The 23,107-nt window shown below is 46.8% G+C and overlaps 1 protein-coding gene and 1 long non-coding RNA gene across 3 annotated transcripts in view; both read right to left on the bottom strand.

Annotated features, from left to right (window-relative positions):
• The window catches only part of Wwp2 (WW domain containing E3 ubiquitin protein ligase 2), a 117,385-nt gene extending 100,947 nt beyond the window's left edge, over window positions 1-16,438 (bottom strand). The window contains exons 1-3 of one of the 2 annotated variants that reach the window (XM_021632841.2): window positions 16,337-16,429; window positions 8,750-8,867; window positions 1,341-1,425 (exon numbers count right to left, since the gene is read on the bottom strand). In XM_021632841.2, the coding sequence (XP_021488516.1) occupies window positions 1,341-1,410 (70 nt within the window). In that variant the 5' untranslated portion in view covers window positions 1,411-1,425; window positions 8,750-8,867; window positions 16,337-16,429. Of the gene's footprint in view, window positions 1-1,340; window positions 1,426-8,749; window positions 8,868-16,336 lie in introns of both variants that reach the window. The other variant, XM_021632831.2, reaches the window with a different exon arrangement.
• Window positions 16,439-19,131: 2,693 nt separating this feature from the next.
• Window positions 19,132-21,962, bottom strand: LOC132656819 (uncharacterized). The gene is made up of 2 exons (XR_009594566.1): window positions 21,494-21,962; window positions 19,132-20,954 (listed from the first exon to the last, which is right to left on the bottom strand). It is a non-coding gene; the product is annotated as an uncharacterized LOC132656819 (long non-coding RNA).
• Window positions 21,963-23,107: the final 1,145 nt, after the last annotated feature.

Here is a 23,107-nt window from a genome sequence, read left to right on the forward strand (position 1 = left end):
AAAGGCAGGCGTCAGTCGGCAGCCAATCTCCCCCAAGTCAAGTCCCTCACTGTCTCAGGACAGGCTTCTAGTTGTTCTGATTTTGGTTTTTGTTCTCTAGCTCTTTTTCCCTTGTTTTCCGTTTGGTTTGGTTTGAGACAGGGTCTCATGTATCCCAAACTGGCCTTCAACTGTGTGCATAGCTAAGGACATGTCTGAACCTCTAATCCGCTGCCCTCCCAGCCACACCCTGCCCCCACCCCCTTTCTCTAGAGTTCCGGGATTCTGGGCATTCACGACACCCAGTTCACTCAGTAGGACTGAACCCAGGGGCTTCCTGCATGCTAGGCAAACTAACAACTTAGCTATAAGTCAAGCTAGCACAAAATCCGAGGCCCTCCTAAATTCAATCCCCAAGTACCTTTAACCCAAGTACACAGGTGTTAAACAGTGACAACCTAAAAGAGAATAATCAAGTGGGGAGGGGACAATGTGAGGAAGTCAAAAGGTTGTGGCTATAGAGCAGGGGGTGGGGAAGGCCTCGCTGAAGAGAGTGACTTCTGAGTAAAGACCTAAGCAAGCTAAAAAGCATTTCACTCAGAGATGGCAGGTGCTAGGGCAGAGGCCTGCCTGGTGAGCTGAACACCCAGCAGGTCGGGATGGCTAAGGCAAAGTGAATGCAGAAGGTAACAGAGAAAACAGTGGTCACCAGCCTTTACTCTGAGACAGAGCGATCTTGGTGGCTTACATTTTAACAAGGCGACTGGCTGCTGGGTAAGCACAGCCTGAAGGAAAGAAGACAAAGGGCAGAATCAGAGAGGTGGGTCTGGAGACTTTAATGCAGCACAGAGTGCCATGGGGGAGGGCTAGGCAAGAACAGGAGCAGGGGCTGCTGATGCCAGCTCCACTGCTAGGTTAACATGAGCTGTGGGAAGCAGCAGCCAGGAGCATGGATCCAGACATGGGTAGTCTTCTGTGTTCACTCGTGGGATGACAGTTAGTTAGGCTGCTGGATACTGAGAGTTCCAGGGTAGGTCTGGGCTGCAGATGCCAATCGGCAGAGATACCAACCTAAGAGTGACCTTTTACTAGAGGTGCTTAAAGCCATGAGGCTGGATGGGACCTACTAGAGCATTTCTGTACAGAGGGAGAGCCCTGGGACAAAGGAATCAACCATCTCGGACCATTTTAGCCAAAAGTTCCATTCTTCCCACACTCCCATTATTTGCCTTCTTTTCTAAAAACTAGTTATAATGGGATAATCTTTTGAGAACAAAGGCTACCCTACATTCTTAAACTCTTTCAGAAGACCTGACTCTCCAGGCAGATGTACCTCAAATGCTTCATGCAATGCCACTCACCTTTCAGAGTAAGCTGGGACTTCTCAAACGGCAGGGCCACTCCTGCCCGGCTGGAGCTGGCAGATGCCATATCATCACAGTGGAACTGCAGGGGAAGCAGAGTGGTGGATTTACACAATGGCTGAGGAGACTACAAATTCAACCCAAGAAGCTGGGGAAATGGCTCAGTGCTTAGGAACACTTGTGGGCCTTGCAGAGGACCTGGGATCAATTCCTAGCACCCACATAGTACTTCCCAACCATTTATAACTCCAGTTCTAAGGGACTTAAGGCCTCCTCAACTCCAAGGGCACCAGGTATGCATGTGTGATGCAAACAAACATGTAGGCAAAAATACTCATCCATAAAATAAATAAATAAATAAATGTAAAACATTTAAAAAGAAACTTCAGCCCCAGGAGAGGTATGATGGTGCATGCCTGCAATCAGGATGACAACACAAGCTTATACAGCCAGCATTTTCAAAGCAGAGGCAGTAAAAGATGAAGGTCATTCTCAGCTGTATAGTGAGTTCAAGTATTGGGAACAAGAAAAAGAAAATTCTAAGTACTACCATTTTGTTTTCAGACTCCATTTAATCATAGAAAGAATCGAAGTTCAAAGCCTCAGGCCCTAGGGCAGCTAGGGACTTCCCAGTAGCTGAACAGCTTCTGTTGTAAGGAAACCGTTATCTGAGTCCAGACATCTCAGGGACAATTTCTCCATCTTGCTAGCAAGCTCAAACTAAGTTCATGTTCCCGGACCCAGGAACCTACTCCTATCCTGATTGACGGAAACTCCCTTGCTCAACCCCTTATGTCAAAATATAATTGGACATTGCTATGGCTCCCCCCAGCTCCCCTTGACTTATGGTTTCATCCTTTAAATATGCTGTACAGTGTCTCTTCATGGTCACAGCTCAGCTCCCGAGTCTGTCTGCGGCCCTGATTAATCAGTAGCCGCTTGATTACAATAACATTTTTGTCATCTTACTGACCTGGCGTTTAAGTTCTGTTATATTTAAGCAGATCCCACAAGACCAGCCTGGTCTATATAGTGAGTTCTGATTCCAGGACAGCTAGGACTACATAGAGAGAGAGATCTTGTCTCCCAAAATAAATGAATAAATAATAAACCAACTAATCAAACTTTTTTATGAGTTATTGAACCTAAAGATCTGATTGAACATTTCTCCAGTGATCCCAATTGGCTAATAAAGCCATGAAAAGACCTCTGATAGCACCCAACAGATACACTCGTGGGGACTGAAAGCAAGAGATCACTTGAAACAATTCTTATACTCAAATGTGATTTGTGAAACATCCTAACTTTTCATTTAGAAAATACTGGTTCCTTAAGCTGTGTAGATATTCTAAACCTTAACACATTTCATTACACAACATTAAAAAAAAATCACATTTGTGAATGTCTTCGGTGATCTCATCAGATGGGCCACCAAACAGCAGAAAGCTGTCAAGCCTGTCATGGCAGAGTTAGCCCAAAATCCTAATTTTCTTGTAAGAACAATTTTGTTACTGGCAACAAATACTGTCAGTTGTTTTCCTCAGAGTGTCAGGTTTGCTTCATTCAGTTTGAAGAAAATGACTGCCAATTTCTCAAACTTCAATTTGTTTCTCAGTTGTTTTCTAAAGGAAAAATGGTATTTCGTGAGGAAAAAAAAAAAGGCAGCAATTCAGCTCTAGATTCCAACCCTGCTGAAGTGCTTATCTTCAGCAATTACTATGGCTCAGCACGTGGCATATGCACACATCAACAGAGAGGATGGAGAAAAAGACATGCTCAAAGGTCAGATGGGCTAGCAAGGTGGCTCAGCATGTATGTACAACAGATGCCACACAAGCATGAGGAACTGAGATCAGTCCCTGGACTCACACGGTGGAAGGGCAGAACAGGCTCCACAAAGATGGCCTCTGACCTCTGGGGCTCACAAGAGCCATGGCGTGTGCATCCCCCCCATGCCCTACACACACACGCACACACGCACGCACACATACACTGTGTACACAGGGGCAATGATAGTAAACAGGAGCTGGAGAGATGGCTGTTCAGAGCATATACTACTCTGTTAGAGGACCTGAATTCAGTTCCACACACACGCACATCAAGCAGCTCACAACTGCCTATAACTCCAGCTCCACGGGATCCAGCACCCTCTTGTGGCCTCTGCAGATACCTGCACAAACACACACAGACATAAACACACACAGAAATGCTACCTTTTTAAATATAAAAACAGTGAATTTTTTTATTGGGTTGTTTGTTTGCTTTTTTTTTCTCTTCAGGGTCTTACTGTGTAGCTCTGGCTTTCCTAGAACTCACTCTGTAGACCAGGCTGGCCTCTAGCTCACAGAGATCCACCTTTCTCTGCCTCCCAAGTGCTGGGATTAAGGTGTGCACCACCACAGCCAGCTCATTCAAGGATTCAGTATTGAAATGTTCCTTTCTACCAAGGTGGTGTGGCGATAGAGAGCGTGAAGACAAGAGCACAATGGCATGGCTGGTCTTTGTTTTTGCACCTTCAATGCGAGCATGATCACCATGAGGCGGTGAGTGAAGATGAGCACTGTTATGAAGAGTTTTGATGAAGCAGAGTCTCAGAGAAACTGAGTGGTGTTATACATACATAGTCCCAGAGTTTGAAAGGCAGGAGGCTCGCTGTGAGTTCAAGGTCAGCTTGGGCTATACAGTAATACTCAGCCTCATGTAGTAGCACACACCTGTAATTCCAGCGAGGAAGGAAGGTCAAGGCTAACCTAGGCTTCAAAAACAGAACAAAACATCAACCCAGAGCTGTCCTCACAATAGGCAAACCCTCTGGCCCTAGACTGATCTTTACCAGATACTCTGCCTCGGGGTGGAAACCTCCAGAACGTTCCTGAGAGGAAAAAAAAAAAACAGTGCAGCATTCTACAGCTCAAGAGCCCAGGAGACCTTGTCACCACCTCCAACAGTGATTCTCAGTCCCCTCCATATGACTGAGCAGACAGTACCAGACACAACCGAGCACTCTCATCTCTCAAGTACTAGCTTCTAGGACCCACAACTATTTTGGGGTTTTCTGCCTTTTCAAATTGTGGTGTGTTTCTAAAATGAGACCACCCTTGAATGATGGGAATCCAATTCACATTCCCCGTTCCTAAAGTGGGAGAGGGGAGAGAGGCAGAGAGGGAGAGAGGCAGAAAGAGAAGGACATGCAGCCTAACTACGTACGGTGAACACGTGAACTTGCACAGAGCAACGGTGTTACAGGGGACATACAGGAAACATGACAGCCTGGAAAGGAAGGAGCCACTGCAGCCGGAAGTCCCCTCCGCACAGGACAGGAGGCAGCGAGCAGGGAAATTGGGAAATGAATCAGACTGCGAAAGTTTACCTGTATGTGCAATATTTTATCTTTTAATATATTTTTTTAGATTTTTAGGTTATAAGTGTTTTGCCTGTGAGTGTGTGTGTGTGTGTGTGTGTGTGTGTGTGTGTGTACCATTGTGTGCCTGGTGGCCCTGGAGGTCAGAAAAAGGCTTCTAAATCCCTGGAACAGGAGGTATGGATGGGGAATGACTCACCATGAGGGTGATGCAAACCAAACCTGGGTGCGGTGGTTCTTAACCACTGAGCCATCCCTCCCAAGCCATTCTCATGACAGTAATCTCAGTCTCTGAACCTTTTTGTAAGTTTGACCCTATTTTTTTTAAGTTAACAACAATCTTAGAGGGGAAATGACAGTATACTGGATGATTTTAATTAGGCCCTGGGGTCGGTGCTTTACCAGAGGGTACGGCACTAAAAGTTGGAAGCCCACTATTTACAGACTTTAAAAAACAAAAGACTATTTTTAAAAATCTTGATGTCTGTTGGGATGCTCTCTTCCCCTAAGGCAACTGAAGTCAGGGTAGTTTTTGAAGCAGCTTGTTCTCCTGAACTTTGGCCTTTGTTCCAAACTTCTAGACAGTGAAACTTGGAGTCCCCATATGGCTTTGCTAAAGAGGAGAAAAACTGAAGTATCTAGATCTACAACTAACGGCCCCAAAACAAAATCAAGGATAAATGCTAAGAAAGCTCAGAAAGAACAAACCAGCTGAGCACACAGGAGACATAGGGCCCAAAACTCCACCAACCCGTTCTTTTCCAGTCCTTCATAATTATAGCCCGCTCTTTATGAACACAGATCTGTTATTATGCGAGCTTTGTCTGCCATTCCACATCCCATTAGCCAGATACATCGGACCATTACAGGGTAGGCCATGTGAACTGGAAACCTCTCCAATGCACATATAAACAAAGTACCCACAACTAGGTGTCGAAGATAGACATCAGTCTGACGGGCATGTTGGTTCCCATCAGTGAACCACACACAGGCAGTCCTGACAGACGCCAAAGTCTGAGCCTAGCATGGGCTATATTGCTAGACGCTATCAAAAATAAATAAATAAGTAAATAAACAAGTAAGTAAGTAAATAAACAAATAAGAGGCACTGACCCAACTTACAACCTATTGGCCTTTGTCTCAGGGTCTCACTGTCAACATGATCTAAACGAGTACTGTACTGGGTTCATGTCCCCAATGCACACCACAGGAGCATGGAATGCGCTCAGCTGATTCAGAATCACAAAGAGATAGCTAGTAACTCTTTCTAGCCACTAATGAGGAAGTGTTTACATACAAATCTGAAAGACAGAGTAGGGGGAGAAAACAGGAAGGAGAGAAAAAGAGAAGAAAATAGTCAGGAAAATGGAGTTAGCTTATGAGCCCACGACAGGCAGGGAGGGAGACGGATGTTAAAATATAACTGAGGGCTACATATGCAAAGGCTTCACCCTGAAGACAGTAAGGAGGCACCAAAACTTCTTTTCTTTACTAATTTGGGACAATTTACCTAATTTCTAAATAAATAATAAAATGGCATTTTATCTCTGAACTTGCCCTCCACGTAAGTCTTGACAGGCGTTTTTGTTTTGTTCAGGATTTTTCTACCTTGTGTGTAGGCACACACGCATGCGTGCACACAGAGGCCAGAAAGGGATGCCCAAGGTCATCCTCTATCATTCCCGTTACTCCTCTGAGGCAAGGTCTCTTCTTGAATCTGGGGCTCAAGTTTTATTGGCTAATGCTCCTGTCTCAGCCCTGCACCAGGCTGGGTCTCAAGCTGGCCAGGAACACCAGATAGTTACATAGGTGCTAGGATCCAAGCCTCAGTCCTTCAATTCCATGCGAGCGCTCCTAACTACTAAGCTCTCCCTCCGGCCCCAAATCTTGTTTTTCAAGACATGGGCTCCTACAGCCTGGGCTATCGTGCTAATTCATCAGGTAGCAAGGTCAGCCTTCATGTCTGCCTCCCAAGTACAGGGACTTGGAAGTATTTTTAAAATCCAACACAGCACGCCTTTATTCCCAGCACTCAGGAGGGAGAAGCAAGGGGACCTCTGAGTTCTAGGCCAGCCTGGTCTACCCAGAAAGTTCTAGGACAGCCAGAGCTACACAGAAAAATACTGTCTCAAAAAAAAAAATCAAAAAATAAAATAAAGACTGAAAGAAATAAAAAACAGAAGACTGCGTGAGGAGCAGTGTTGTCCAAATTAGACAGTTGCCTACCCAATTAGACAGGCAGTGGCCCTCCTTATACTTAGGGGAACTAAATTTGTTTCCCAACAGGCTGACGTCAGGCAGGCAGCAACGACCATAGCCCAGACGCCCTAGTAAGCAGGGACCTGAGATAGCAGAGGTCTGTGGGAAGCCTTGAGTCCTCTCCACTCAGTCCACTTTCTTCACAGGGGTCCAAATCAGCCTGTGGCCACTTCACACTGAGTAATGCTGGGATGCAGCTCAGTCCAGCACGAGAAAGGCCCTGGGTCAAGCTCTGTCCAGTACAGAACTATTTATGCGCCTAGCTAGAAACAACGGAGGAAGTTGAGTGACACACGGTAGAGGAGCAGGTAGGAGATGGAGTTGGCTACAAGAACCCTTCTTCTCTTTTTATCTTTTCTTGCAGAGCTGGGCATCAAACCCAGGACCTCAGGATTACTAGTCAAATGTTCTCATACTGAGCTATACCCCAGATCCTGCATTATCTTGGCCCCTGCAGGCCACAGAGAGCACACATGAAACAAGAGTGCATCATCTTTTAGTTATTATTCCTAAATTATAATTCATATACCGTAAGTTTACTCTCTGTTTTGTTTTGTTTTTGTTTTCAACACTAGGTTTCTCTCTGTAACAGCACTGGCTGTCCTGGAACCTGATATGTAGACCAGGCTGGCCTCAAACTCACAGAGAGCCACCTGCTTCTGCCCCTGCTTCCCAAGCGCTAGGACTAAAGGTATGCACCACCATGCCTGGCTTAACCTCCTTTTTAAAAAAAGTTAAATTCTCTTAACTGGGTGTAGCAGTACACACCTTTAATCACAGCACTCAGGGGGCAGAAATAGATGGATCTCTGTGAGTGCAAGGCCAGCTTAATCTACATAGTCAGTTCCAGGACAGACTGAGATACATAGAGAGACTCTTGAAAGAAAAAGAAAAGACAAGTTCTCTTTAGCCCAGATTGATTTCAAACTCACTATGCAGCCTTGCACTTCAGATCCTCTTGCCTTCACAGCGAGGGCCTGGGATGACAGGCACGAGACACCAAACTTGGTTTGTAAGAAGCTGGAGACAGAACCCAGGACCTCCTTCAGACTAAGCGCCATTCCTCACCCCAAACTCATCCTTTTAAGGCAGATAATTGCACTGGGCTTTATTAGATTTGGGTTTGAGCTGCCATCACCTCCGATTCCAGACTATTTCATTATCCCCAAATAAACCTTATCTGTCAACAACCAGCCTGACCCCCCTCCCCCAGCTCCTGGCAAGCACCAATCTATTTCCATCACTGTGGATTTGCCTACTCCAGACAATTTGTACAGATGCAATCATGTGGCCTGTGTGTGGCCTCTTGGGACTGCTGTCTTCGGTAGAATGTTTTCAGGCCACTGTGACGCGTGTCTCTCCTCTGTGGCTGCTCCACTGTGCGGCTCTACCTTTTACTTACCGTTCGTCTGTTGTGGACATTGAGGTGTTAGGGCCGGCCGATTCTCTGTTTTCTCTCCTTGTTTGTTTGGGGGTTTTTAATATTTCTTTATTCACTTTTAAATTACTTGTTTGTGGTATGCCTGCATGAGTTCTTATGTGCACCATGGAGGCCGGTGGGTGTTGGATCCCCAAGAACTGGAGTTGCAGGCAGTTGTGAGCCACTGTGTGCTGAACTTGGGTCCTCTGGATGAGCGAGTACTCTTACACAGTGAGCCACCTCGCCAGGCCCGTTTCTTGTTCTTCTCAGGGCTCAGGATGGAAGAACCCGGACCTGACCACACCAAGCAAGCCCTGCACCTCTCCACACACCGAACTATGCCGTCAGCCTGCATTCACCACTCACCTTTACTTCTGTTTGCTTTTAACTTTGCTTTTGGTTTGCTAACAGGGTCTCTAGCCCAGAATGTCCTCAACTCTACATGGAATTGAAGATGTCCTCGACTCCTGATCCTCAGGCCAACCTGAAACAAGTAAGGGGGTTGGGGGGACAGAGCTTTAAGCTCTGCACTCAGGAGGCAGGGACAGAAAGATCAAGGTTTAAGGCAGTCTCAGTTACACTGTAAATTTGAGGTCAGGCTGGGCTACATGAGACTCTGTCTCAAATTAAAAAAAAAAAAAAAAAGACTCCTTTAATCCTAGCACCCAGCACAAGGAAGGCAGAGGTGGGAGTAAAGTTCTCGCCTGGCATGCATGAAGCTCCAGGCTTAATAACCCCAACTTCCTAAAAACAACCCACACACACAATAAATAAATAAATAAACAAATAGAGGAGGAGGAGGAGACACGCACCAGCCTGGCCTAGGGCTACATGCCTGTAACCTCAGACTGAGGCCCAAGATCACAAGTTCAGGGCTGGCCTATGCTACATCAGTGAGTTCACTGACAGACCATGGGGGAGGGGAGTGTGCATCACTGGGCTGTAGCTAACTGGGCTGTGCTTGCCTAACATGCCCGTAGCCCTCAGCTCAATTCCTAGCAAGAGAGAAACAGGCAGGGCTTACCTGTAAGTAAAGCCCAACCCCATCCCCTCTTCTGAAAAAAGAGGAGGACCAGAGCTGTCCCGAAGATCTCTGCTTCCCTCCCCACCCTCAAACTTGTCCAGACCTTACAACACACATGCTTCACTTCTTCCTTGGCCTCTTTCTAGCATCCAGAACTGAACTGCCTGGCATTTGCCAGAGCCCCAAACTGAAAAACAATTAAATTTCAAAAACTTTGCCAAACAGCGTGTAAAACCTAGAGTGAGCTTTCTGCCAGAAAGAGGCTACCGGTGCCAGCCACCTCCACCATGCAGTCCAAGTTGAACCCCAAGATCAAAGCAGTGCAGCTGAGGCACACTGGAGATGAGCCCAACAACACATCCAACCTGGCCCCCAAGATGGTTGACTAGTGATTGAAAAGGTCTGAGGATGACGGGGAAACTGACCACTCAGGGCAGACAGGCCAGACTGACATTGTACACTCTGCCTTTGCCCTGACCATCAAAGCCTTCAAGGAGCCACCAAGAGATGGAAAGGAGCAGGAAAACACTAAACACAGGGGAAGTCTCACTTTTGATGTGACTGTCAATACGGCCCCACCGATGAGGCACCAGTCTTTAGCTAGAGAACTTTCTCATACTATTAAGGAGGTCCTGGGCAATGCACAGCCTGTGAGCTGCCTGCCATGGTGTGGATAGCCACTGCTCTCATGACATCACCTCATAGATGATGTCAGCAGCCATGCAGTGGAATGCCCAGCTAGTTAGAAAGCAGGAAGAAAAAAGACATCTGACCAAAAAAAAAAAAAAAAAAAAAACACTCATGGAAGGTAAATTATCAGCTAATAATAACAGAGATGGCAAAACAGATCTCAGGACAAATGCCTGACAAGGCATGAGTGACCAACGGAAGAGGCCTGCCCTGAGTCAAGAGACTTGGCATTGCCTAAAAGCAATTACACTCAAATCACTGTTTCTAAACCAAGGGAAGTGATGAGAGAGAACAGGGAACTCACAACCTCCTAAACAAAGTCTAGTTGGAGAACAAGATCTTCCCTGAGAACAAGATTTCAGCTCTTGGAGATTCCACAATTATCACAGTCCTAAATTATACAGGTACTCAAAGCTCACTTGGGCCAGACTGGTGCAATAAGACAGCTCAGCAGGAAAACGTGTTTGCTGCCAACACTGAGCATCTGAATTCTGCCCCACAGGGTAGAAGGAAAGAATGACTCCCGAAAGTCCTCCTCCAACCGCCACACGTGCCATGATCTGATCACAGCCTGACTTGATGCTCATGAACCCACCATCTTCCCGATGAAAACTTCAGATCCCAAGTCCAGGACTGAAATCTTAGTTAGGGTTTCCATTGTGGTGAAGAGCCACCAAGACCATAGCAACCCTTACAAAGGAAAACATGTAGGTGGGGCTGGCTTACAGTTCAGAGGTTTAGTCCATTATCGTGGTGGAAGCACGGCAGCGTGCGCGCAGACACGGTGCTGGAGATTTCTACACCCTGATCCACAGCAGCCAGGAGGAGACTGGATGGGTTTTAAACTGGGCTTAGCTTGAGCATTTAAGACCTCAAAGCCCTGCCTCCACACTGACACACTTCTTCGAACAAGGCCACACCTACTCCAGTAAGGCCATACCTCCTCATAATGTCACTGCCCATGGGCCAAGCATTCAAACTCATCCATGAGTCTATGCGGCCAAACCTATTCAAACTACACACCCACCCAGCATGAAGTTCCATTTGTGTTAAATCTGTAAGACGGCAGGCTGGGGGAAGGGAGCACTGTGCTCAATGTGTGTTTTTAAACTGGTATTTTAAACTTTAAAACCCATTTAGTGTCCTGCCTGCCTTTCTCTTTTCTACCCTTGGAGGCTCCTAAACAGGCTGCCAACCAAGAAGTTGGCACTTGAGCTGATTTCAGCGGTACTACAAGAGAACAGTTGGAAGAACAGCCTTCTCAACTACAAGGAATGAAACCCATCATCTTGTTTTCAAGAGGGCCTTTAATCCCAGCACTTGAGAGGCAGAGGCAGAAGGAGCTCTTGAGGTCAAGGCCAGCCTGGGCTACATAGTGAGACCTTGTCTTGAAATAAACAGAAAAAAAAAAAAAAAAAGAGTCTTAGCTGTGAGGTGGTGGCACACACATTTAATCCCAGCACTTAGGGCAAGTGGAGGCAGCTGGATCTCTGAGTTCAAAGCCAGCCTGGTCTACAGAGCAAGTTCTAGGATGGCCAGGGCTACCCTGTCTTAGAAGAAAAGGTGTGTGTGTGGCGGGGGGGTGTCTTTAAATGAAAAAGGAAAAGAAAGAGCCCCAAGTTCCTAGTGATCCACTGCAGTGTTTAAGTGGTCTTCAGACATGGCCCAATGTCAACTGAGATTTACTCCACAAGTTCTAGTTCAACAGCAGCATTCTTCTGGGATGTATATTCACACTCTTCTCCCGGTGACCTCGTCCAGTCTCAATTCTGGCTACACAGTAACAGCCCTGTACACCTCTCCTGTCCCTGCTTGCCACCATTTTTCTGCATCTTCTCTTAGGTTTATACTAGGCCTTGCACAGACAATGAACAAAACTGAATCCAGTCTCTGCCCTACAGTCTCCCCCTAACTGCTTACTGACACTGGCTCTTATGTAGCCCGGGCTAGATTCCAAAGGAGGACAACCCTGACTGAACTTCTAACCCTCCTCCAGTCTCCACCTCCTGAGTGCTGGGTCCATGCCGTCTCCCCTATGGGAACTTCACACAGAAGCCATCACACCCATAATCCTGGCACCCAGGATGCTAAGGCAGAAGTGTGAGTCTGAAGCTAGCCTGAACTACAACACCAGTTCCAGAAAGCCTGAGTACTGAGCAAGAGTGAGGCCTACCCCTCAAAAAAGGAGTGCTAACATCACAGGCACAGTCACTGCGCCCAGCTGAAACTCATTATTACACTGTCTTTAACATAATAAATATAAAATATTAGCACGTATAGAATATATTTATAGATTACATTCTATGATTTTATTAGAATATAAAAACACTGGTGCAAGCTAGTAGTAGTGGCACACGCCTTTAATCCCAGCACTCCAGAGGCAAAGGGAAGCAGATCTCTGAGTTTGAAGCCAACTTGATCTAGAGAGTGAGTTCCAGGACAACCAGGGCTACACAGGGAAACCCTGTCTCAAAACAAACAAACAAAAATGCCATATTGCAGCTTTCATGCTGTATCTCTAAAATCTGATATATTGACATGACAGGCTGTCCCAGGATTCGATGACTACATGGTCAGTGGCCTCCACACTGAGTGGCCAAACCCCAGAACAATGCCTGTAATAAAGTAGAGCGTGCAAATATCCACTGAAGGAAGAATATTTTCCTGGGAAAAGACAACCGTGGCATCAGCTATGGTTTGAATGTCTTCCCCAAAGGGTACAGAGTGGAAACACTTTATCCCCAGTGCAACAGGGTTGGGAGGACGGACCTTTAAGAGATTAGGTCATCAGAGGTCTAGTGCTGAAAGGACATATGACAGGGCTCTTAGTCCCATGTGTATGCTCTCTTGCCATCTACCAGGGAATGACATAGCAGGAAGGCCCTCCAAAAGTGGCCCCTCCATCGCAGACTTCCCAGCCTCCACTCCTAAGACAAACTTGTACCATTTATAAGTTACCCTGTGTGTGATAGTCTGTTATCACACCACAAAATGGACTGAGACAATAAAGAAGGAGAGTGAAGGCAGGGTTTTCTTAACATGTTGTGTTATACACTCACAATATTTTCTCTGACCCTATTCTATTTCTTTCTATGTGTTTTTTCCTTCTTTCTTGTAACCCAAGCTATACCTGAACATTTGAACTTGCAGCAATCCTCCTGCCTCTGCCTACCAAATGCTTGGCTTACAGGTATATGCCACTTATACACAGACTAATAGCACACTTTTTATACTCGAAAACTATTTTAAAATGAAACTTTCCATTGCTTCTATGAATTAAAAATAATAGATCTAGAAATTAAAAAAAAAAAAAAAAAAAACAGGTGTGGGAAAGACAGCTCATCAGGTAAAGGCGTTAGCTACCAAGGTTAGCTGCCAAGCCTGACAACTGGAACTCAGTTCCACAGACCCGCATGGTTGAAGGAGAAAACCAACTCTTGCATTTATTCATTTATTCACTAGTTCTGGAATCTTTTTTTTTTTTTTTTTTTTTTTTTTTTAGTTCTGGAATCTTAAGTCAGGACTTCAGAAAGCCTCAGTTTCATCATCCATAGAATGAAAGCAACCTTCTCAGATCACAGGAATTGAATGAGATGCTGGGCCAGGCATAGTGGTGAATGAAGGCCTGCAACCCCAACTCTTGGAAGACAGAGACAGAGAATCAATCTATCTATCTATCTATCTATCCATCCATCCATCTATATACCTATCTAGTTTGAAGCAGGGCACAGTAGCCCATGCCTGTAATCTCAGCACTCTGGGAGGCAGAGGTAGACAGATCTCTATGCCAGCCTGTCTAAAAAGAGTCCAGGACAACCAACGCTACACAGAGAAACCTTGTCTCGAAAAACAAAACAAAACAAAAATTATAACCAGTTTGAGGCCAGCCTGGGTTATAACCTACCTTGTGTCAAAAAGCCAAAGAACAGTGTGATACTGTCTCAAAAAAAGAAAAGAGAAAAGGATGAGCATAGTCAATTGCACACAACACTAGGGAGGCAGAAGCAGGTAGATCTTTGTGAGTTCTAGGACAGCTAGGGCTACATTATGAAACTTTGTTTCAAATAAATAACCAAAAAATAAAAATGAGATAATGGCATAAGGTTTTTTGCAAATAGGAAAGCAGTCCTTAACTGAAAGACTAAGCCGGCCCTGGCAGGCCCAGCCACTCAGAAGCACGAGTTCCAGGTTTGCGTGAGCTACAGGAATTTGAGGCCACTCCAAGCAATTTCTGATTCAAAAGGAAAAAATAAAATCACAAGAAGAACCGCTATGGTTATAGTTCAGTGGTGAGGTGCAAAGTTCAACAACAATATTAAAAAAAAAAAAAGTGAAAGAGACTGACAAGCCAAGCCAAGCTTTTCCTCCCCATGCTCCTTGTTTTCCCACAGGCCAATAACACAGAACAGAGTTAGCTTCACTGACCAAAGAAAGAGACAGAAAAGGTAAGTTCAAACCCCTTGTTCAGCAGGTACAGCAAGCAGCGTGACCTTTAAAACCTCAATTATTTCTCAAACACTGACCAAGTACTCATAACATACCAGGCATGAGGCTAGCAGCCAAGGAAGCCATGTAAAATACAATCACTGCCCTTGAATGATTTACAGTCTAGCAGGAGGATGAGTAAACAAGGAAGAAAAACAAAATGAAGTCAGGTTGGGGCTAAAAAAAAATGTACATAGTTTGGCAGTTAAGAGCATTTATTGCTCTTCCAGGGGACCAAGTTCAGTTCCCAGCACTCAAGTCCAGAAGCTCACAACGACCTGTATCTCTAGCTCCAAGGGACCCAATTCTCTCTCTTCTGGCCTCTGTGGGCACCCACACCGTACACATGGCATACATACAAACAGGAACACACACGAACACATGAATAAAAATAAATCTTTTATTTTAAGTCAACTCTCCTAAGCTGTTTGTTCTCTGTGAAGTGGGAATGACCTCTCAGGACTGCTACAAAAACTAGCTTTTCAATGCTTGTCATATACCCCAAAGCCTTCAACTCCTAATGTATTAACGCAAAATACTTTTTTCTGCCTAGTGACCTGTGATTCTGGCCCGTGTCAGCACCCCATTGGAACCCTGACTCCTTCACTGCATTCATAAACTTCATTTCACCTCTGCAAAGCTTAATGTGAAGGGAAAGAAGATGACCTGTTTGCTCATTTAGGTGTTACGGTGTAGGCCAGGCTGGCCTGGAATTGGCAGCCATCTTCATGCCTCAGCCTAGGGAATGAACAATCTTTTTTCCTTTTTTTTTTTTTTTTTTCCTTTATCTTTTTGAGGATAACAATCTTAAGGTGGGTATTCTAACCTCAAAAAATACGATCTAGGTCACAGTTCTAAAGAACACAGCAGAGACTTTTCAGTCACCCCACCTAGGCACAGCTGGCCAAGATAAGCAGTCACGTGGTAAAGGAAACTGCATAATTTAAGCCTAAGAGGAAAAGTGTCAAAGGAGTATCAGTAGATTTTCAACTGTCCAAGACTTAAGCAGTCAACGCGTTGCTGAGGTAACGCAACACTGGAGGGTAAAAGTCTTGTGATGATCACAGCAAAGCACCTACACATCTTTGAAATTTTTTTTTTTTTTTTTTTTTTTTTTTTTTTTTTTTTTGCCTCGAGGATGACCCGATCCGGGAGCATCTCAGAGAAAGATGATCTGAAGGGCTAGGCTCCCAACAAGTGGAAACCCTACCCAAACAGGGCAAAGTGGGTGTGACCAGAGTCAGACGATCAAGACTCAGGGATCCCTCCTGAAGTTTAAAAACTGAACGGGACCGGTATCAAAGTCTCGGGTCGCCATCGCCTTCAAAGAGGACAGGGGAAGAGACTCTCGGAATGGGGTCCAGGCCGCGTCGTCCAGATTTTCCTCCCGGTCCCTCCAAGCCAGACGCCCACTCCCTGGCAGCCCCTTCCAGGAAGCCTGCGGGTCTCCCCGGCCGAGGTCGGGGCCCCTCCACAGACGCGGCTCCTCCGCCCCGCAGGCGCCCAGGCTGGGGTCCCCTCCCGGAAGCGCCAGCAGCCGGCGACTCCCGCCGGGCCCCGCGCCCACCCCGCCCGGGCGCGAGCCGGGACACCCCTCCTCGGAGGCCGGAACCGCGCGCCAGGCCCCTCCCACAGGAAGCCGCCGCCCCCCGGCGCCCGCCCCGCGCCGCCCCCGGCCCCTCGCGCCGCCCGCCCCCCCTGGCCGCCCCGCGCCGCCCGCCCGGCACCAAGCCCCCAGCGCCCGCGCCGCCTACCTGCCGGGGCCACACCAGCGGCGCCTAACTCCGCTCCACTTCCGCCTTCCAGCGCCCGCACTCGGGCCGGGTCACGTGAGCGCGCGCGGTCACCTGACCCGGAAGAGGCTGGCCGGGGCGCGCAGGTGCGGACTACCTAGCCCGGGACTGCGGAGCGCTTGACCCTCCGAGGTCCAGAGCGGAAAGGACCTCTGCCTCCTGTGCCCGAGCCGGCGTGTAAACTGAGGGCTCGCCGGGCACCAAGGGCTTTAATTATTCCTTTGGAAGCAGGTAGAGCTGTTTTCCCCCATGGTGCAGGTGGGGAAAGACCATCCGGTCAGTTAAGTCAGCAAATCTTTCAGGGGTTGCTGGATAAAACAACAGTACGCTTCCCTTTAAGTTTGAATGTCTGAATAACCATGTAACTGTAAACATGGCCCCAAATTTGCAAGGGATGTATTGACACCACAAAGGCATGGTGGTCGAACATGGGCATCTCGTGTAATGCTGGCAGCCTGTGCCAACTGCTATTGGCATCTGTAAAGTATCTGTTATTCCAAAAAGCGAAAGTGGAAAGATGGAGGGGAGGGGAGACAGGACGACGTGACGTCCCTTCAAAACTTTTCCCGAGTTCATAAATGTCCCCATGGAGAACCGTTTCCCATTCCCTCCCTGTATGGAGTAAACTGAGCCTCATGAATTAGCAAACAGGGCATCTGTGTAATCCTGGCTGACCTGGAACGCTGTCTTCCGTCTCCTGATTCCTGGCATTGCAGGCATGCCTCACCACAGCCTGGACAGCAGAAACTTTCTGGGTTTCACAGGATTGATGGTTGAACCCAGCTAGGGCCCCACACATACTGGTCAAGGGCGCTAGTTCTGACCTATGTGCCCAGCCGTTTTGTTACCTTTCTGGTTTTTATTTGGAGCAAGGTCTTGCTTAAAGGGCTCCAACTGGCCTTGAACTTTTGATTCCCTTACGTTAGCCTCTGAGCAGTTAGGATTTCCAGCTTGTGCTGTTGGTGGGGATGAGAAAGGAGACAGGTTAAAGCAGGGTTTCACGTAACCTAGGCTGGCATTCACCTCCCAGTTGATAGTTCAGATTCACACCTGGGTTTTTGTCGGGTTTGTTTTTAGTTAGCTGACCTTTTACATTTTTATTGGTATTTTATTATATGGATGTTTGGCTTGCACGTATCTCTGTGTGCCGCCTGAGTGACTGGTGCTTTTATTGGAGGATATCTACCAGAGAAGACAGCTCTGATGTGCATTTAAGCCAATAGAAAATCTTTATAAGCCAGCCTATGACCACATTGGGTTTTCAGGATCCCAGTGTAGCACCAAGCCTTTCTCAGGGTGATGTTTTAAGCACAAAAACCATGCCCTGGATTAACATACTTCAGAAACAGTTAACCAGAAGCAGAACTACAGAAGCCAGGATGCAAAGTTAGCTGTACATTTAGAGAGTTTCCCAGAACTATAGACGTAGATGGAATTAGGTCTTTGTTTTTGTTTTGGCAGGTGGTACTGTCTATGTGCTGAGTTTTGTGGCCTACACGGTACTTCCATCATGGCATCAACTGTGCTAAGGGGGCCTACTAAGGTCTAGGGCCTTGTTACATTCCCCACTGACTTTAGTGAATGAGTCAAATATGGACTCATCCTGCTCTAAGGAGGTATAATTGGGCCAAGCAGTGGTTCCTCTAGTTCCAGTGCTCAGGAGGCAGAGAGGCAGGTGATTCTCTGTGAGTTCAAGGCCAGCCTGGTCTACAGAGCAAGTTTCAGGACAGCCAGGCCTACACAGAAAAACCCTGTCTCAAAAAACAAAAACAAAACAAAAACATTTTAGTTGGTCCTAAGTACCATTAATTTTACTGAACTTATACATAACTGGCCATATTGTTTAAGATGCAGGGCCCTATCATTCATCCATTCAGAAGGAGATTAAAGGTCCAGCCAGTGCTGATAGCAGAACTGTTAGCCAGGGGGACCAAGAAAAGAGAGACTGGTATTATTTGAGTTATGTCTTTGTCTACTTGTCTTACTGAGGTTTTCCTCAACCACGACAAGATTTTTTTCTAATTACTCTTGATCAGTTAGCATAAAAACAACAAGTTTCTGCCAAAGCTGTACATAGTGTCCTTTATCTCCTGAAAAGTAAGTCCAAGACTCCCCAGTTTTATAGGGCCATTTCTGCAAGGGAATCCAACTGTTGTTTTAATCCAGAAATGGAAACGTTTACTACCTCTACGTCCTGATCAACCTGTCCACTTAGTTTGGAGAATATCAGAAGAAACAAATTTAGTCAAACGGTTAGTACCTGGCCACTAGGTAGCTCAGAGCCCCAGGAAAATTTCTGTTGTCCAGATGCGTTAACCCACAAGGCAGAACAGCAGGCATCAGAATAAGGTTTTGGCTGCTAGACAAGTTCCTATCCACTGTGAGTCCCTTAACCATTTGGGCTACCCCAGGTAACAGTTTTGTCAGTCGCTGGGCTGGTTGTCTACCCAGCAATCCTGGCTGATTTCCGGCCAGGAATGATTAACTCTATCCCCAGAGTCCCTTCCTGTGGCAGAGAGCCTGATTCCCCAGGTTTTTCCCTGTTTCCCAAAGGCCAGAATCTTTCTTAAGGAATTTTTCAGGAAGACTCAGTTTCACAACTCTAATTTTTAACAGTGGAAACTCCCATGTTCCTGGCAACTAGGGAGCCCAGTCGCAGGGCATGCATAGAATTGTAAACTTTGTATTCCTATCTCAAAAGGTAAACTTTCGTATCGAATATTTCCTTTCTCCATACAACCAGACACTTAAGAGAGTTGTGTTAGTTTTTTTTAAGATTTTTATTTATTTATTTATTTTGAATGCTCTATCTGCATGTACACCTGCATGCCAGAAGAGGGCAGTAGAGGGTGTAGATGGTTGTGAGCCACCATATGGTTGCTGGGAATTGAACTCAGGACCTCTTGGAAGAGCAGACAGAGCTCTTAACCACTGGGCCATCTCTCCAGCCCTTTGTTAATTTATTTTAATGTTCTGCTTATTCTTTTTACCTGCCCAGAATTCTGAGGTCTGTATGCACAATGAAGTTTTCAATGTATGGTCACTATTAATTGAAAGGTCTGAGCTATGAAAGGCCATTGTCAGAGCCCATTGCAAGGGGAGGCCAAATCAGGGGATCACTTCCTGGAGGGGCTTTTTCCTACTGTTTTTGAGCAACTTCAGTCTGGGAGGGGAATGCTTCTACCCACCTGGGAAAAGGTACATAACTATACAAACTAGAAAGGATAGGCTGGGGAGATGGCTTAGGGGTTAAGAGCACTGACTGCTCTTCCAGAGGACCCCGGTTCAATTTCCAGTAGCCACATGGCATCTGTAGCGCCAGTTCCAGGGAACCCAACACCCTCACACAGACACATGCAGGTAAAACATCAATGCACAGAAAATAAAAATAAATAAAGTATTAAAAAAAAAAACTATCAAGCCAGGCAAGATGGCACGCACCTGTAATCCCAGCCCTCGGGGAGGCAGAGGCAGGCAGAATGCTGTGAGTTTGAGGCCAGCCTGGCCGATCTCAGTGAAGTCAGTTTTCCCAGAGTTCACCAGGGTGTTGGTCTCTCACTCAGACCCCTTTCTGAGTAAGGGATCTCTGTTTTTGCATTAACTGAGCACAAGTGTGGCATCTGACTGAGACACCTTGTGCCAGGCCGTCCAGTCTAGTTATAACACACCTTGGTCTGAGCAGCTCAGAAAGTTCTGGGAACCTCAGTCGAAGCATAGTGAAGGCCAGTTACCAGAGTCCTGCCAGTTGTTTCTGGGAGAATGATCTTTCCCTCTACAGGTCCTCCACAGACCTGTAGGTTTGAGCTATACATTTCTTCTTTACTATGGAGTCAGGAGGCCCCACAGTCTTAGGGCCATTTGTCAGACGGCCAGGTCAGCAGCTGGAGTGAAGGACAGCAGTTTGTATGGGAAGCCAAGTAGTCTCTGGGAGGGCTAAGATTTCCCCCCCCCCCCAGAAGCCCTCTTTTGCAATAGATCATACCGTGGAGATACCAGCAGTAAAAGCATAGCAACTGTCCATGTATATGATGGCGGACTTTCCTTTTCCCTGTCTGAGAGCCTGGGTCAGATCAATCCGTTCTGCTTTTTAGGCTGAGGTATCTGGCTTAGGCCCACATCATCTCGTGAAAGTAAACTACTACAGCTCCCACAGACACGGTTTCATCTTTCATCTCCTGGCAGTCATGGACTAGCACCTTCATCATCAAGCAAGAGGGTAGCCGAATTGATAGCAGTGGGTTTCTCTAACTGGACTCAAGGGTGGGTCAGGAGTAGGGCCTGGTACTGGGCCTTAGACACCCAGCATTCTGGTGTTCCTCGGAGGAGGGCCCCAACCACATGGGGTGCTGTGAGTTATAAGATCCTGACCCAGAGTTAACTTGTTTATTTGCTTTTCATTAGACCAGCAATAGCTGCCACAGCTCTTAGGTGGGCCATCCTGTGGCTACATACAGACTCTAGATGTTGGACAGTTTGTCACAGGGTTTCCAGGGCCCCAGCGTTTGAGTTATAGCCTCTTTTGTCTCCTGGTTCATGGACAAACAGGTGAGAAGGTTTTGAGATGTCCGGAAGCGCTGGGCTGGAACAGAAGTCAGAGCTGTTTTTAAAGCCTCAAATAGTTTTGTTTAGTCTGAGCCCAGACTAGGGGCTCCGTGCCTCCTTTGTGCTGAAGTATAGAGAAACCTTGCTATTTCCACAAAGTCTGATATCCAGAGCCAGCTGCACCTAGGAACCCTCAAACCTGTCTCGTAGTCTCCTGGAGTTTGGGACTGAAGGATGGTGGCAGTCCTACTCTGAGACAGGCTCCTTTTGCCTCCCCCCAGCGGGTTTCCGAGATAGGGAGCCTCTGACTTACAAAGCTTGACTTTCTGAGCTGACATTCTTTCTGTAGCCCACGGTCTGTAGCTCTTGCAACAATCCCTCAGGGGCCCTTTCATAATCTATTTTCCCAGGAAACCTTTGACAGAAGGGCAGGAGTTCAGCATTTACTGTCTCATCAAACAGGGTTGGGGAATTTTGAAATCTTTTCGGGGGCGGGGGTCAACCTAGTCTAGGTGAGCTGCCCACTGTAATCTCCCTCTGGGTCCGTCTACTTAAAACAAAGACGAGTTGACTCACCTCTGCCTGTGGGAGACTGAAGGATGTATGTTTAAGGTCCAAGGCAGCATACCCCTGTTTCTCTGGAAAAAATCAGGCTCATGAGAATCAGAGGTCCCAGGTTCCTTCATAGACAGAAGACACATTTTCCAGGGTGACTGGCAGCCACTCGGGTGCCAGCCTCTCCAAGCCAGGCAATACAGACTGCAGTTCCCCTTTATTTCTAGGCTCACTGGGTATTATTTGATCTGCATGGAGGCAGGTGAACTGGTTAGTTGAACAATTAATTATAGGCACTTGGGGCTGGGCCAGTCCTGGGGGTTTGGATTCTCCCTGTACACCCGGGGGCTCTCTGTTATCAAGCTGAGAGATAGTCCAACTGGATCTTTCAATTGGAGGCAAAACATTCAGTTAGGAGATATTCTTCTGACAGAGGCCAAGACACCAAAATTTCGCTGGGTATCTAATTCTGCATCATCAGAGAAAGTGACAGGGGCTTTCAGTTTATGCAAAAGGTCCTGTCCCATCCAGTTCTCTGTCGTTAATCGTTAATCACCTTTTGAGCTACATCCAGCGACTGGAACCTACCCATACTTTTAAAATATCTGGCGCTGACTGGGTGACAAAGGAAATCTTTTTAGCATCTGTCTTTAATCATTCTGTAAAGGACCTAAGGAAAAAAAAATTACGTTTCCTTGGTCAGTGTTGGACAGGAGGTAACTCCATTCTGCCCAGGCTGTGTTGTCTGGCAGCAATCTCCCTGCCCATCTCAGGGGCAGTTTTTCTTTTCTCAGAGAATGGTGGGTTCTCAATTATATGGATCTTCAGTTCAAAAGGAGACATAAATCATGAAAGAGAAGCAGTGGGACCTTCTCTCTTCCTTCAGGATCAGCCCAGGGGGACTTTTCCTTTTCGCAGGGGCTTCTTAGAGCAGGCATGGAAAGGAGGGACTGCTCAGCTGGGGAAACTATCTCCCCTTCTTGTGTACACTCTGCTTAGATGGTAGGGGCCCAGGATGAGAGGCCTGCCCCTCCCCCTCCTCCCCACCTGGTGAGCAGCAATCAAGCAGCAAAACCAGCAAGCACTCCTGCTCCACAAGGCTAGGTGGGGGACTCGGTTCGGTTTGTCTTGTCTTGTTTTTGTTTTGTTTTGTCTCTCTGGGTGACCTGGCAGAATCAAGAGGATTTGGGTCCCCAATAGGAGGGGTACAGGTCTTAAGCCAGGGGATTCTCACACCAGAAAAAGCCACTGGTCGATACAGGGAAACAGGACTGATAGAAACACACAGAAAGATACAACACAGAGTAAAGACAGCCTGAGCAGACGGGGAGGGGGGGGGAAGAAGAATCCCGTAATGTCTTACTTGGTTCCTGGACATTAGATCAACGGCCACATCGAACCTTTCCCATGTGTCCAAACAGAAGGCACCTTAACCAGACTTGTATCCAGAGGAAACAGACCAGGTGATGCTCTAATTTGTTTATTTTTGGGTGGAAGTGTTAAATTCCTAGGAGGCATTAGGCAGAGAATGATCAAAGGGAGACTTGGGGACCTGTGCCCTCCCTAGGAGTTCCTTGACCAGCACACTCACCCATTCCTAGGAGCTCTGAGACCTCTCAAGGTCTTGAGGTATGG

This window comes from Meriones unguiculatus, chromosome 10 (genome assembly GCF_030254825.1).
Source record: "Meriones unguiculatus strain TT.TT164.6M chromosome 10, Bangor_MerUng_6.1, whole genome shotgun sequence".
In the NCBI taxonomy this organism is placed as follows: domain Eukaryota; kingdom Metazoa; phylum Chordata; class Mammalia; order Rodentia; family Muridae; genus Meriones; species Meriones unguiculatus.